The sequence below is a fragment of the Manacus candei genome, unplaced genomic scaffold, assembly GCF_025592945.1.
Source record: "Manacus candei isolate 608988 ecotype Guabito, Panama unplaced genomic scaffold, ASM2559294v1 h1tg000015l, whole genome shotgun sequence".
In the NCBI taxonomy this organism is placed as follows: Eukaryota; Metazoa; Chordata; class Aves; order Passeriformes; family Pipridae; genus Manacus; species Manacus candei.
This window is the reverse complement of record NW_026138063.1, coordinates 5,644,541-5,657,364: the sequence shown is the minus strand read 5'-3', so window position 1 is coordinate 5,657,364 and position 12,824 is coordinate 5,644,541. Positions and strand designations below refer to the sequence as shown.

General features: G+C 36.3%; 1 protein-coding gene across 9 annotated transcripts in view; it reads right to left on the bottom strand.

Annotated features, from left to right (window-relative positions):
- Positions 1-12,824, bottom strand: part of NLGN1 (neuroligin 1) — a 416,929-nt gene that overhangs the window by 230,627 nt on the left and 173,478 nt on the right. For 6 of the 9 annotated variants that reach the window (XR_007903582.1, XM_051781714.1, XM_051781713.1 and 3 more), the window contains one exon: positions 8,725-8,784. The exons of the other annotated variants lie outside the window; for them this stretch is intronic. Coding sequence is in view for 5 of the 6 variants with exons in the window: in XM_051781714.1 (XP_051637674.1) it covers positions 8,725-8,784 (60 nt within the window). In the remaining variant the exon portion in view is untranslated. The remainder of the gene's footprint in view (positions 1-8,724; positions 8,785-12,824) is intronic. 9 annotated transcript variants of the gene reach the window in all.

Here is a 12,824-nt window from a genome sequence, read left to right as displayed (position 1 = left end):
AACAGATAGTATGGGCTGATACACGTTTTTTAAAGTTGGGGGTTTTTTTCTGTTGGACAGGAAATACTGCAGCTAATGTGTAAATTTAAACTCTTACATCTGGATTAAATTGCATCTTGATCTCATTTGCTGGGTACCTGAGCCTTTTCCACCACCCAAATCGTAATATGCTGAACAGTCCCTCAAAATCAAGAAAGACAATAGCAAGAGAGCGCAGGAAAGTTTCCCAATGAGGAACTGTACTGAATATTCTGGTTGTCATTTTTTGTCATTATGACAGTATTCAAGTGACTTCCCTGATTGCTGCCTTCAGCGTTTGAAAAAACCTTAGATGTGTTGTTTACCCCTTTGATTTGGAGAGATCTTAGTTAAGAAGCTTTCACTTAAGCTCTCGGTAGAATTGTTTGACTAGTTTCTAAAGCACTGTAAAGAACAGGTGAGGGCAGTTACACTGAAAGCCCTGCTTTTTGAACTCGCTGAGAAAGATCAGTGCAGAAGTGTCTTTTTATAGAAAGCCAGCTGCTACTATTATTTTGATATTGATTCTAATTTGAAGAAAATGCCCAAACAGTCAAGATCAGAAATTGGATCTTCAATATTGGAAGTTGTAGAACAATCACTTATTCAAGACCAAAAGGATGATGAAAGGTTGTGCATGAAATAGCTTGTATTGCTCTCCTCACTTGAGCATTTAGCAAGGGCTTTCCAACATGCAATTTTTAGAGTGCAAAGCTGTGGAGATTATTTATCTTCATGGTCTATAGGATGGAATTATGAGCTTCTCAAATTTAAAATCTACCCTGAGGAAAAAGTCTTTTCAAATTCATACACTGTTTTTAGTAGATGGTTTGTTCATAATCTATTCTGTTTTTTTTTCTTTTGATACAAATATGGAAGCAATAATAAATTATTAATCTGAAATCACTGTGTGACTGTTCCCAGCAGAAATTGTACACAGTTAATTGTATGCTTGATGGTAGCACAGGGGGAGACTGTCTCAGAATTCTTCTTTAATTAAAATGACATAGAATTACACAGCACCAACTGTGAACAGCAATGAAATGTTGGTAGCACTGGCCTGTTTATCTGGAAAATAATATTGGAATATTTAGAAAAGAATGGGCATCCTTTATCTGAGAATGGAAGCACACATTAATGAATAAAATCTCATATATAAAGAAGCGATTTCTGTCTATACCATACTTTTGTTATTTTCTACTAGTAATATTGCTGTAAAGATTACAGATAGATAAAAAAGGCTAATTTTCAGCTCTGCCTCTGTGCCGTGTCAGAGCAGATGACGTGAGGAATGAGTTTTCCTCATGCTGCTTTGACAAAGTCATAAGTCCTAAGAGGAATCCCTTCTACAACAGAAAAATGGTGCTTCTGTGTGTTCTGGGCAGTACTGTGCTACTGGAGACGCCAGTGAGGTTGTGCAGCCTTCAGCTGAGGCTGGTGGGACTTTGGGCTATGATTTATACAAAATCTGTGCAGCTCTTCATGGGAGGAAGAGTCATCACTGCATTTTGGTCGGTGGTTTCATATCAATTGCAGCCAGGAATATTTGAAAGGTACAAATATTCAGTTGGGAGAGTGTAGTTTAAGTACAGATGTTATTAACAGTGGATGTTATTAAATAATAAGATCAGAGGATGAGATAAAAAAAATCAGACTTTAATCAAGAATTGATTCGTATCTTAAAGAGAACAAATATTCCCCCATGAAAACTCCCATCCTTTCATACTAAACTGGAGGAAGTGTTAACACTCTGTGAGGAGAAAAATCTGTATTGGTACAAAAGCTGCAGAAAGATGCACTTTTCAAAAGTGTTTATTGAAGTTCAATGTCCAATTCAACAAAGAAAATAGCTGATGTTTTGATACTCACATACTTTTCAAAACCTGACCATACATGATTTGATGCATCTTTCATTTTTTCCTAGTGCCTGCTATCAGTCCTTTCTGTGTGTGTGCTGGAGTGAGCTTAGGAAACTGTAGTAACATTTTCTCACACAGATTAATAGTTATCCATGGATAAAGATTAATAGTTATTTGTGGATGCAGCTCATTCTGAACCTGAAGAATTGGGGTGTAAATGTAGTGTTTCTGCCAAGTGTAGATTTATAGACTGATTTAATTTAGTTGTGTTCTGCATTTTTTTGTTGCTTTTTATTAAGTATTGCTTTAATTAAAAAGCAGACACATTCATATTTTCAAAGATATATGTCAGAATAGTGCTGTTCAAAATCCTTCTCAAATTCAACTCAGTTCTGTTTTTAGTCACACAGAAGATAAGTTTTGAGTGCTGTGATTTGTTTGGCTTTAAATTGCTAGTTCATAAAACATCTAAGTAGGTCTTACTGTACAGCAGAGAATGATCTTATTGTTACTGCATATACTTTAACTTTCTTACAATTATTTCTATTATCTCCTCTCTTCTGTACCTTCTAATGTTTGTTGCATCTACTTTTTATGTCGCATCTTAATTATGTTACAGACAATTTAGGGCTCTCTTTTATTCTATGTTTGTTGCATCACACAACAGGGAATCGGGTCTGACTGTGAATACCAGTCACAATTGTCATCTATAACAAAACATAATTACAGCTTCAGTCATTCAAAACTGATGTGAATTGGCCACGTGACTTAAAGAGTATAATTGCAGGGAACAACCAAAATGTGAAAGGAAGAAAGCCTACCTGGAGACAACTTCACACAAAAAAAATTAGTTTAGTGCTGATGTCACAAGCAGTGTTTTTCCAGATAATATAAAAAATTGTGACAGTTTGATTTAGAGTGTTAAGTAAATCTTGGGTTTTAAATATGAAACAGCACAAGAACAGTGCAAAATTTTAGATTGGTTGCTGCAAAACCTATGTGTCCCCTCAATAGAATGTAACATGATTTATGTGTAACTCTTCTATAAGCTTTTGTCAAAAATATTTGCGTAGAGCATGGTACAAATCAGTGCTGCTCTTAATCATTTTAAAGCCTCTTAACGGCATTTGACCTTTCAGTTCAAATCCATCAAATGCCTTATAAATGCACTACCATTTTAATAAGCAAGTGCACTTAGTGCTAATATGTAAACATCCATTAATGCCATGTTTTTAAAATGAGATATAAATCTAGATGTTCTGAGACTATTAAAGTAACTACTGAACTTCTGTTAGGAGTGGCAGCAAAGTTCTAGGTATGTTTTCTATTTTAAAATACCGCCTGCACCCACCAGGCTTCAGATAAATAGAATTATCTCTGTTTATTTTCCTATCAGTCAAACCAGGAGATCATTTTTGCACTCTCAAATTCTTAATTACCTTTACCTGAAAATATCTGAGATCCTGATGGAGGACTATATGAATGTATATCCTAACATAAAAAAGGCCAGTGCTTTTACAGGTAAGCATCTGGAGCAGATTCTCATTAGAGCAGGACCTCGATAGCCAGGTAGGTAGTAATTTTAAAATATTAAAAGATGATGGTTAGAAATGCAAAAGCTGACAGACTCTTCACTGTACAAACAGCGCTTGGCAGTGCTAAAAGTAGAATAGAGCCCTAAAGAGGTGTTTAAATTAAAGGTCTGTCAGAATTTTATTATGCATGTTTTTGAGTATTAATAACATCATCACAAAAATCCAACACAATTTGAACTGAGTTTCTCAGTGTAAAGGTAAAATATAATCTGCAAAATTTAATGTGGACGTGGTATTGGAAGCTCTGCTTGGGAGGGGAAATGACAGAACTCGCATGAATGGGTGACAGGATGAACAGGAACCACGAGTATGGTTACGTGTATCAGTCAACAGGCTCACCCGAAGTGGTAAGATCTGCGCTACCCCAGCCTGACTGGCACTCATTAGAGGCTCTAATTAAGGCTGGAGCATGTGGTTGCTTTGCTGGGTAGACAAATGTGTTCTGCTGTTTACTGATCTCTGAAGTCCGACAATGTGCAACCAGTGCCAGACGGAAAGATTGCTTCCCTCCCTATTTCTTACCATGACAGCTGAAGGCAGATGAAATGCTAAACTTGGCAACCCAGTCTATTTTAATACTAATGGAGTGATAGGGGTTTTTGGAGATCCTCAGTTCTGAAAAGTGCTCCTTTGAGCCAATGGCATTACAGTCTGTTAAGCATATGAAAAGACTTGCAGAGCATTCTGCATCATTAGCAATTTAAAATTTGAGTGGATTTTTGTTTGTTTTGATTTAAGACATTCTATGGACCAAGAACTTCCTTTATTCAATGAAGTCCAACAGCTCCTGTAAGACAGAGCATCAGACTGAATTATTAGAATCATCACAGTTACAGCCTGTGAGCAAACAGCAACATCTGTTTCTAATCTATCTCCTTTTCCAAAGGAAAAATCGAAAGGGAGAAGGGAAGAGCAGAATCATCTAGAAATTACAGTGCAGATCCCAGTTCTGAGACATGCACTCTCAGTTCCCTGCTTTACTACAGACATCGTGTCTGCTTCCTCAAACTCAGCATCGGTATTCCTCATTCCTAAAAATGGAATAATAGCATTCCTCTATTGCAGAGGGATGCTGTGAGACTGAGTACATGAAAAACTGGGAGATAATCAAATAGCATTGGGGATTAAATGAGGATCCAAGATTGACAGATGGATGTGCCAGGTAAGGTGTGTATGACTGAGTGGTGGAAGAGAATTCATTTGTGAGCAATCTTCCATGGATATCTCATACACCTCTAACTACCTAGAAGTCCAAGTCTTGTCCCAGGGTATACTGGCTGATTAATGATTTGTGTTGCCATATTTAAGTCATGTTTAGGATTTTAGTGGATAGGAACTTTGGGTGTAGAAGAGTCACTGGTTTTTTCTATGGCCAAATTAAAGTCAAACTATTAGCTTATCAAAATTAAGATAAGACACGAAGACTAAAATATTTTACTTTTTAAAACTAAACCTTGTTTCTAGACTGGGGAAGGTACAGTTTATATAACTGCTGAGCAACTTGAAGTTAAATCTTGCATTTATACTAGATTTTGCAAACCTGTATGTCAGCAAATAGGCAAATCCACCACTGCCATAAAAAGGGAAAGCCCCAGTGCTCACTGGTTGCAGGTGACAGTCTTGTATTTGGTGCCTGCTCGAGTAGTTCAACACTTATTGAAAAACAGGTAAGCAATTCAAGTGTAGATGTGAAAGGGTTAAAGAGAAACAAGAATGTATCCAGTCTGGGGGAAAAAGGCATTTATGTTGTTTCTGACTTTTCACCTATTTCACACTCATAGAATTTGAAAACACCTTCATTCTTTAAACAGCAAATTTGCAGATCATTAGCTGGTAATGTGCACTGCTGCCTTTGAGTCTTTTGAAAACAAAAATGAAAAATTACCTAATTAAGCCTGGTCTACTGGTTTGCAGCACATACCAGATATCCAAGTTTGATTACTGATTCCAGTGCTTGTGCTGACAAGGTTTGGACTACAAAACTTTGGTAGTGACATGCAGCAGCAGATGGGAGTAGCATTATTGAACATTGTTTTTAAATGAAATCTTCTAATCAAACTGTGATGTTTGAGTGACACAACACAAAATGCTCTCCAGGCATTTGATCCAAGAAGCAGCTATGGAAGATCTTTTTTTCAGAAAGGCATACTACAATAAACAATCGTGAGATCTCTGGATTTCTTAATCCAGAGATCTTCCTAGGCATTTCAGAAATCACTGGATGTTGTTTATGTGCCATGGATTCTATGGTTATATGACACAGTTGTTATGCACTGTGTATAGCCTAGTCTCTCTAATATTCCAAGTTCATCATTCATTCAGTTTCGAATTTATTTTATTTTTCCACAGTTATTAATTTGTAGAATTTTACCCTGCACAAAATCTACCACAGTGCAAAAGGTGAAGGGTTTGACAGACAGGTTAGCAGAAAATTAGACAGCTAAGGTGACCTTTTGCTTTGCCTCTCTCTTTCCTGCTACTCATACCCAAATACATATGACTAAGTTTTTGAACTCTTCAGTTCTACATGTGCAACAAGTGCTAGAGTTTCAATGCAGCAGAGCAGGTTCACAAACCGTGGGACATCTGATACTACTCCTCCTTTGGGAAATGCAGGGTCTCAGCAGACAGGGCTTCTACCGACCTAGCAGACATCCCAGCGACCTTTAGTGTCTACTGATCATAAAAATTTAAATTTGCCCTGTCTCTGTGTGCCTCTCGGAAGCAGTAAAAGTCTAATTACTGCCTGCATTCTTCTACTGGCATGGAAAGGAGAACAAAACTGTCACTTGTACACCAGAGAAAATTAATCCCAGTCCTATAAATTACAGAGATTTATTAGTGTTGTAAATGTGTTTCTTCCCTTGTAGTTTGACTGCTGTGTTCTTACAGCCCTTCTTCTCTCTCCTACAATTGTCAATGTGGGAGACAGGTTTTCTCTGACATGGACACTTGTTCTCTGAAGACTGAGATCCCTACTCTCTGATCCTAAGTACTAAACCACTTTCTGACAGCTACCACTCTCTGCTGAATTTCAGCAAACTGAGTAGTCTCTTTTAAGTGTGTCTAAGCAGAGAAGGACTCAACAAACGTTAAGCCATTAGCATTTGTCTTGGCAATTATACAGCAATTTAGGAGAGCTATTAAGGTCCACCGGGTGAATAACCCAAGTCTCAAATGCTCTCTTAAAATATATTGTTAAAACAAGACAAAGTAACTTTTACGGTTTCTAATTCAATGTCACAGATCTTGAAGAATTCTCAAGAATATCCCTTGCAATATTATGTCATGAACTAATGTAAAACTGTCTTGGCCTCATAAAGCTAAGAGGATCTGAATTATCCTAATTATCTCTGAATAATATGTGCCCTGATTTCAGCTGGGATAGAGTTAATTTTCTTCCTAGTACTGGTATGGTGCTGGGTTTTGCACTTAGGATGAGAATAATGTTGATCACACCCTAATGTTTTAGTTGTTGCTGAGCAGTGCTTAAACTAAGTCAAGGACTTTTCAGCTTCTCATCCCACCAGCAAGTAGGCTGGGGTAGGGGCATAAGAAGTCAGGATGGGACACAGCCAGGACAGCTCATTCAAACAGGCCAAAGGGATATTCCATACCCTATGGCATCAGGCTCAGCACATTAACTAGGGGAAAGCTGTCCAGAGGCTGCTGTTTGGGAACTGCTGGGCATCAGTCAGTATGTGGGAGCAATTACATTGTGCATCACGTCTTTTGTATATTCTCATTCTTTTATCATTATTATTACTATTATTTTCATTTCATTTCTGTCCTATTAAACTGCCTTTACCTCAATTAATAATTTCACTTTTTTATTTCTTTCCCCAGCTCTCTCCCCCATCCAGCTGGAGAGGAGAGAGTGAGCGGCTGTGTGTCTGCTGGGTTAAACCACTACACACAAGACCTTTCAAAGGAGACTTTCAACTATTAAAATAATCAAACCTTGCAAATCCTGGGGCAGCTGGTGCACTTTCATTCATATGCTTAACATACACATTCAGTAGAGGATCATAAATCAGGCATTTATAAAATTGTGGGTTTATTTGTAAGTCTGTGTTCAGTTACTGTGCAAGAAGTTAAATGCTCACATTTGCCTTCCTTCATCTTTTGTGGTAAGTCTCCATGTTTCTGTTTAAGTTAAATGGTTAATGTTCCATGTGAGGAAAAACTTCTTAATTAAAAGCCTTTCATATTACAAGTTAAATTTCATTTTAGTATCTGGCCAATTCCCCCCCACCCAGATTGTAAGAAACAAGCAGCAACTCTACCAGTCCTATATGGTAATTTGTTTTACTCATTGACCATAAAACATACAAAGTATGTGTTTAAGATTCAGAATTTTGAAGCACATCTACTTGAAGGGATGAGACTGCTCAAGAAAAGAGCCCCTTGTTACCATTTTCATAGCCCTGAAAAAATATCAAATCTGCATTGCTTTATGATTAACAGACATAATTTATGAACAGAATAATATGCTTGACATTTCAAAGTTTTGATTTTACTTGGTAATAGGGTTTTCTAAGGGTCAGCTCAAGCAGATAGGCATCTTTGCATGCTTGTAGCAAACAGAAGGGATCAGATTTTTTTTAGTTTTAGTTTAGCTCCACAGAGCCTCACCAACAGCCAATATTGCTTGCCTCTACAGCTACCTCCCTTCTGTAGGGAGCTGGGGTAGCCTTTCATTTATTTATATTTTTTCATGGCAGTTTAAATTCGGAAAGGTTTGCATTTGGGGAAATTCAGTTGCTTAAGAGACACTTTTTAAGAATTTTCTGTATTTTTCCTTTTATAAACACAACATTGTATATGTTTATCAAACTGAGATCAGTCAGTGAAAAAAAGAAACATCTTTGTACTCGGTGAAATACATAGGGTTAGAAAACATGCAAAAAGGTGTACAGAGAAACTTTAAAAGAGTGTTAGTTTAAATAGTATGGACAAAATTCAGTCAAAAGGTGGGATGCAACATATCAAAAGTCCATTTCAAGAAAACAAAAAACCCTCCTTTTTAAATATTGTTACTGTTTTGTATCAAAACGTAGAACTTAACAACATTCTTTCTTTTAAAAAATTAAAAATATATATGTATAACAACAAGCAAGAAGACAAAACACATCAAAAATGGGAATTAAAAAAAAAACTCTTCAAAAGAAGACAAGAAGTCAAAAAAAGAGGGGAGAAAAAAGATTTTCAGGGATCCTTGTCATGCAAATCAGTTTGGCGGCAAAAAATACCTTCATCTTCAGCACCGTCATTATCACCTAAATCATCTGTCTGTTTCTTTGTAAGGGGACCTAGGATTAAGAACGGAGAAAATGGAGGAAAAAAGACAATTCAAGAATATACAAGACTGAGGAAAAAAACAGTGAATATTAAATTCCCATGGACGTTTCAAGAAAAACATTTGCAGGGAGGGAAATCTTAGTTAATAACAACCAATTTTTCATTACGTTTTTCAAACATTACAGCAAAACCTTCCCAGGGGGTATAGCTATTAGAAACATCTAGCACAAAAATCAGAGTGCCCAGTGTTTTATTGTTTTTAAATGAAGAATCAAAGCTTGTTTACTAAAAGCATACCCCGCCATAAACTATATTTATCTACTTCATTTAATTTTTTTTTTCCTGTTGCTGTTATTAGGAACAGTAGAGACAAGAACTGCCAAATTACCTCTTGCATTTGATGCAATAAGGTGGTTAATAAATGTCTTGACAGTTAGTTAAAACAATATTTTTTGTGAAATGCTAATTCACATTTTCAATTCAACCATTTAAGCTCATGCTTTATAAAGATAAGCACAAGTTTGACTTAATTTTTGACACTCTCATTATATTTTCGTTTAAATAGAACCATAGATACCCTTGAAACCTTTGACCACCTTCTGAGATACTTGTAAAGAAACATGAAAATCCACTTGCAAACCAGAAACAAGAGTGAAATCCTAGACCAGCTGAAGACAATGACTTTTGCCATTGATTTCAATGGGGCCAGGGTTTTGTGCACAGTATACAAAAAAATTGTATTGAATGTAGAATTGAAGTTTTAGCTTGGGCGAGGCATACAGTTTCATAATTCCTTATCTCTATAAAAGGATGATGAGACAAAAATCTTCTATGCCCAATACCTTTATCATTAAAAAGTATTAATAGATTAATCATATTTTCCAGTGGGAAAAATTCCCACTCCTTTACTGAGTAATAAAAATATGCATCAGAAGGAAAGTCAAAGGCCATTCTGAAAATATTTCCAGTCATATATTTTACACACTTACGCACAAACAAAAGACAGTTGGAACTCAGCATTATCTTTCCTTTTTTTTCAGAGCTCTCTCATTTCCATGACATTCTGTAATTTGCATGCGAGAAAGCAATCAGTACGAACACAGGGCTAAGTAACAACAGAAAAGAAAAAGCCAGCCAAGCACAGAGTAGAAAACAAGAACTTCCTCATGCATAAAATAGCAATAGACAAAAACGACAACAAAAAAGAGATGAACAGTATGTGTTGATATTTGCAGTAGATGTAGGCAAGAGACATGCATTAAATCTAAGAACTGCGGAGTATTAAAACGTGTATTTAAAAAGCTCTCTCTGTCTCTGTTATTTTACAGGATATTAGTCATTCAGCATTAAACTCGTCATTTATAGGCAAAATACCATGTATTTGAGTGATGCATTTTTTAAAAAAAATCATAAAATGTTTTTACCAGGTGCATGAATTTGAGAAACAGAAAAAAACCCCATGAAGTACCGCGAAACTTTAACTGTGAATGTAGGAACTGAACCGTATTACTGAATACCTTAATTGCTGCATCAGTCAGAAGTATAGTTTTAAACTCATTCTAAACACAGAACACTAGAATTATACATCATAAGTTAAACAGGAGCATTTTTACAGTCACACCTGCAGCAATCACTCTCTTCAGTAGAAAACCTCAGTGATGCAACAGTATTTTCCTAATACAAGCCCTAAATATAATCTTTACAATATATGGTATCTGGATAATGTCCCCTATCCAAACACACACATTCAGAAGTCTCACTGCCCATCATTCTCATACCATAGCAACATTACTTCTAAAAAAATAAAATTAGAAAAATCAAAGATGTATGCAAAGAATAACAATAATTTCACGGTGGGTCTTCAGCAGGGTGAATGAACTTGAGAACTGTAAGAGCTATGTACTTAAGAATGGAGAACCAGACACAGGCAAGGAGATATATATACATATACACATATATACACATTTTTAATGACTTCTTATCTTTTAAATTTTCAAGGTCACCAGAAAGGACCATCTGAAAGTAAAATCTGGAAAGGCAAACAGCACACATTTCTCCAAATAATTTGCACAGAAAGGGGAAATTTATTTTCTGGATGAAACTAAGACAAAGAACATTACTTTTTTTTTTTTTTTAATAGCTGGCCTTCATGAGGTATTTTGTGTAGATCATGGTTCCAGATCTCAGCTGCAATTACACAGTGCATCAACCATCCCAATGCAAATGTCTGATCTCATACCATCCCTGATTTTACAATATGGTGAAGCATAATGGGCTAGCTTAAAAAATAACCTGGGTAATCTTCATATTTACACACTTCTGAGGTTCTATGAAAAATATTTTTTAAAAAATTAGACCATCTTCCTTATAATCATAGAATTGTTTCGGTTGAAAAAGACTCTTAAGGCTGAGTACCATCAACAACCCAGCATTGCCAAGTCCACCACAAAACCATGTCCCCAACTGCCACATTTACACATCTTTTAAATACCTCCAGGGATGGTGACTCAACCACCTCCCTGGGCAGCCTGTTCCAGTGCTTGACAATTCCTTTGCAAAGGGGTTGACCTATTTTTAAGTTGTCATAAATTAAACATTCTTTTTAATACAGCTATAGATCTATTTCACAACACAAGGGCTCTGCTTGCCACATCCCCTGAGCAGGAGGACTCACACGTGGTGGAGAACGTGGCAGACCCACCGGATACCACTCACAGTACTGTGTTAAGAAAGAGATGAAAGATTATTTCTGCCACAGATTGGCTCCAGTCTGCAATGTAATGGACCACATTCATTACCTCTTCAGACAGGTTTTCTGTTTCTTGGAGTTATGATGCTCTTTGAGTCCAAGAAACCAAGAGTTTGGTCCTCATGCACCAGACATGAAAATCCTTACCTGTTACCTATACTTTATCTGTACACATAGGGATCCCATGAAACTTAATTTATATTTTTAAAGTGCTGGGTAATCCCTAAAAGAAACATCAGCTCAAGACCCTCTGTGCACAGAGCTGTCTAAAATGGACTATGGCAACAGCAAGTGGTTCAGCCTGGAGTACTCAAAGAGGAGGCAGAACTCTGAGCTTGCCTGTTTATATTCTGTGTTGCCCGTTTCAAGACACTTTCTGAAAACGTGAAAATAGTATTAAGAGAAGCTCTGGATTAGAATTCCATCCATTTCAGCAATAACTCTCATTTTAAAATCAGTAAGAAATGGCTTTTGCTTCTGATTCTCCAGATAAATGATTACACTGACTAACAGCATCGCTGTGTCTGTATGATCATAAAGAAAGATTGATGTTTTGAGTCCTCACACAGGAAAACACACTGAAATCACTAGCAGATAAACAAAATAAAATCTTATGGTAAGATTCTACAAAATGTAGCAGCAATAGCCTTTTTAAGTAAAAATAAATCAGAACCGAATTTGCTTAGTAGGTGTATAATTTTCAGATATTTTCTGCAGCTTTCAATTAATATTCCACAGATAGTTTATGATTTTGTAAATTAAATGTATCCCTCAACTAGATTTATTTCTTTAGCACTGTTTATTCAATATATGATTCTTTAGGGTTCTTCCATCATTTTAATACTCTTTTCAGGTAACAGAAACCAATTTTAAGAATACTGATACTAAGACATGATGGACTAGGAGCCAATGGAACAAAAAAGAATATACATTTTACAGAGTTATGATTGCCAAAAATCTTTTGTCCACAGTTACTGTTCACTGTTGTTCTACTGTAGTTTCTCTTCACCTTTTGTGAAGGCCCAATTAATCCTCCTCTTTGATCATTTCACTTACAAAAATGGAGGTCCATTACAAAAAGACCATTTTGCTATGTCTAAGACACAAGCCTTCAAATAGATACACTGCCTTACTGTGCTGGCTGAAATTTTAGCTAAAGTTTATGTAATAAATATTAAATGCCAACAAAGTAATCAGGTACCATAACTAATGGGGGGAAAAGAGGATACTAAAGCCTCTAAAATGCTGATGCAAAGATGATTTACTTATCAAAAGACTCTCTAAGGTTTAGTCTCATTTAGT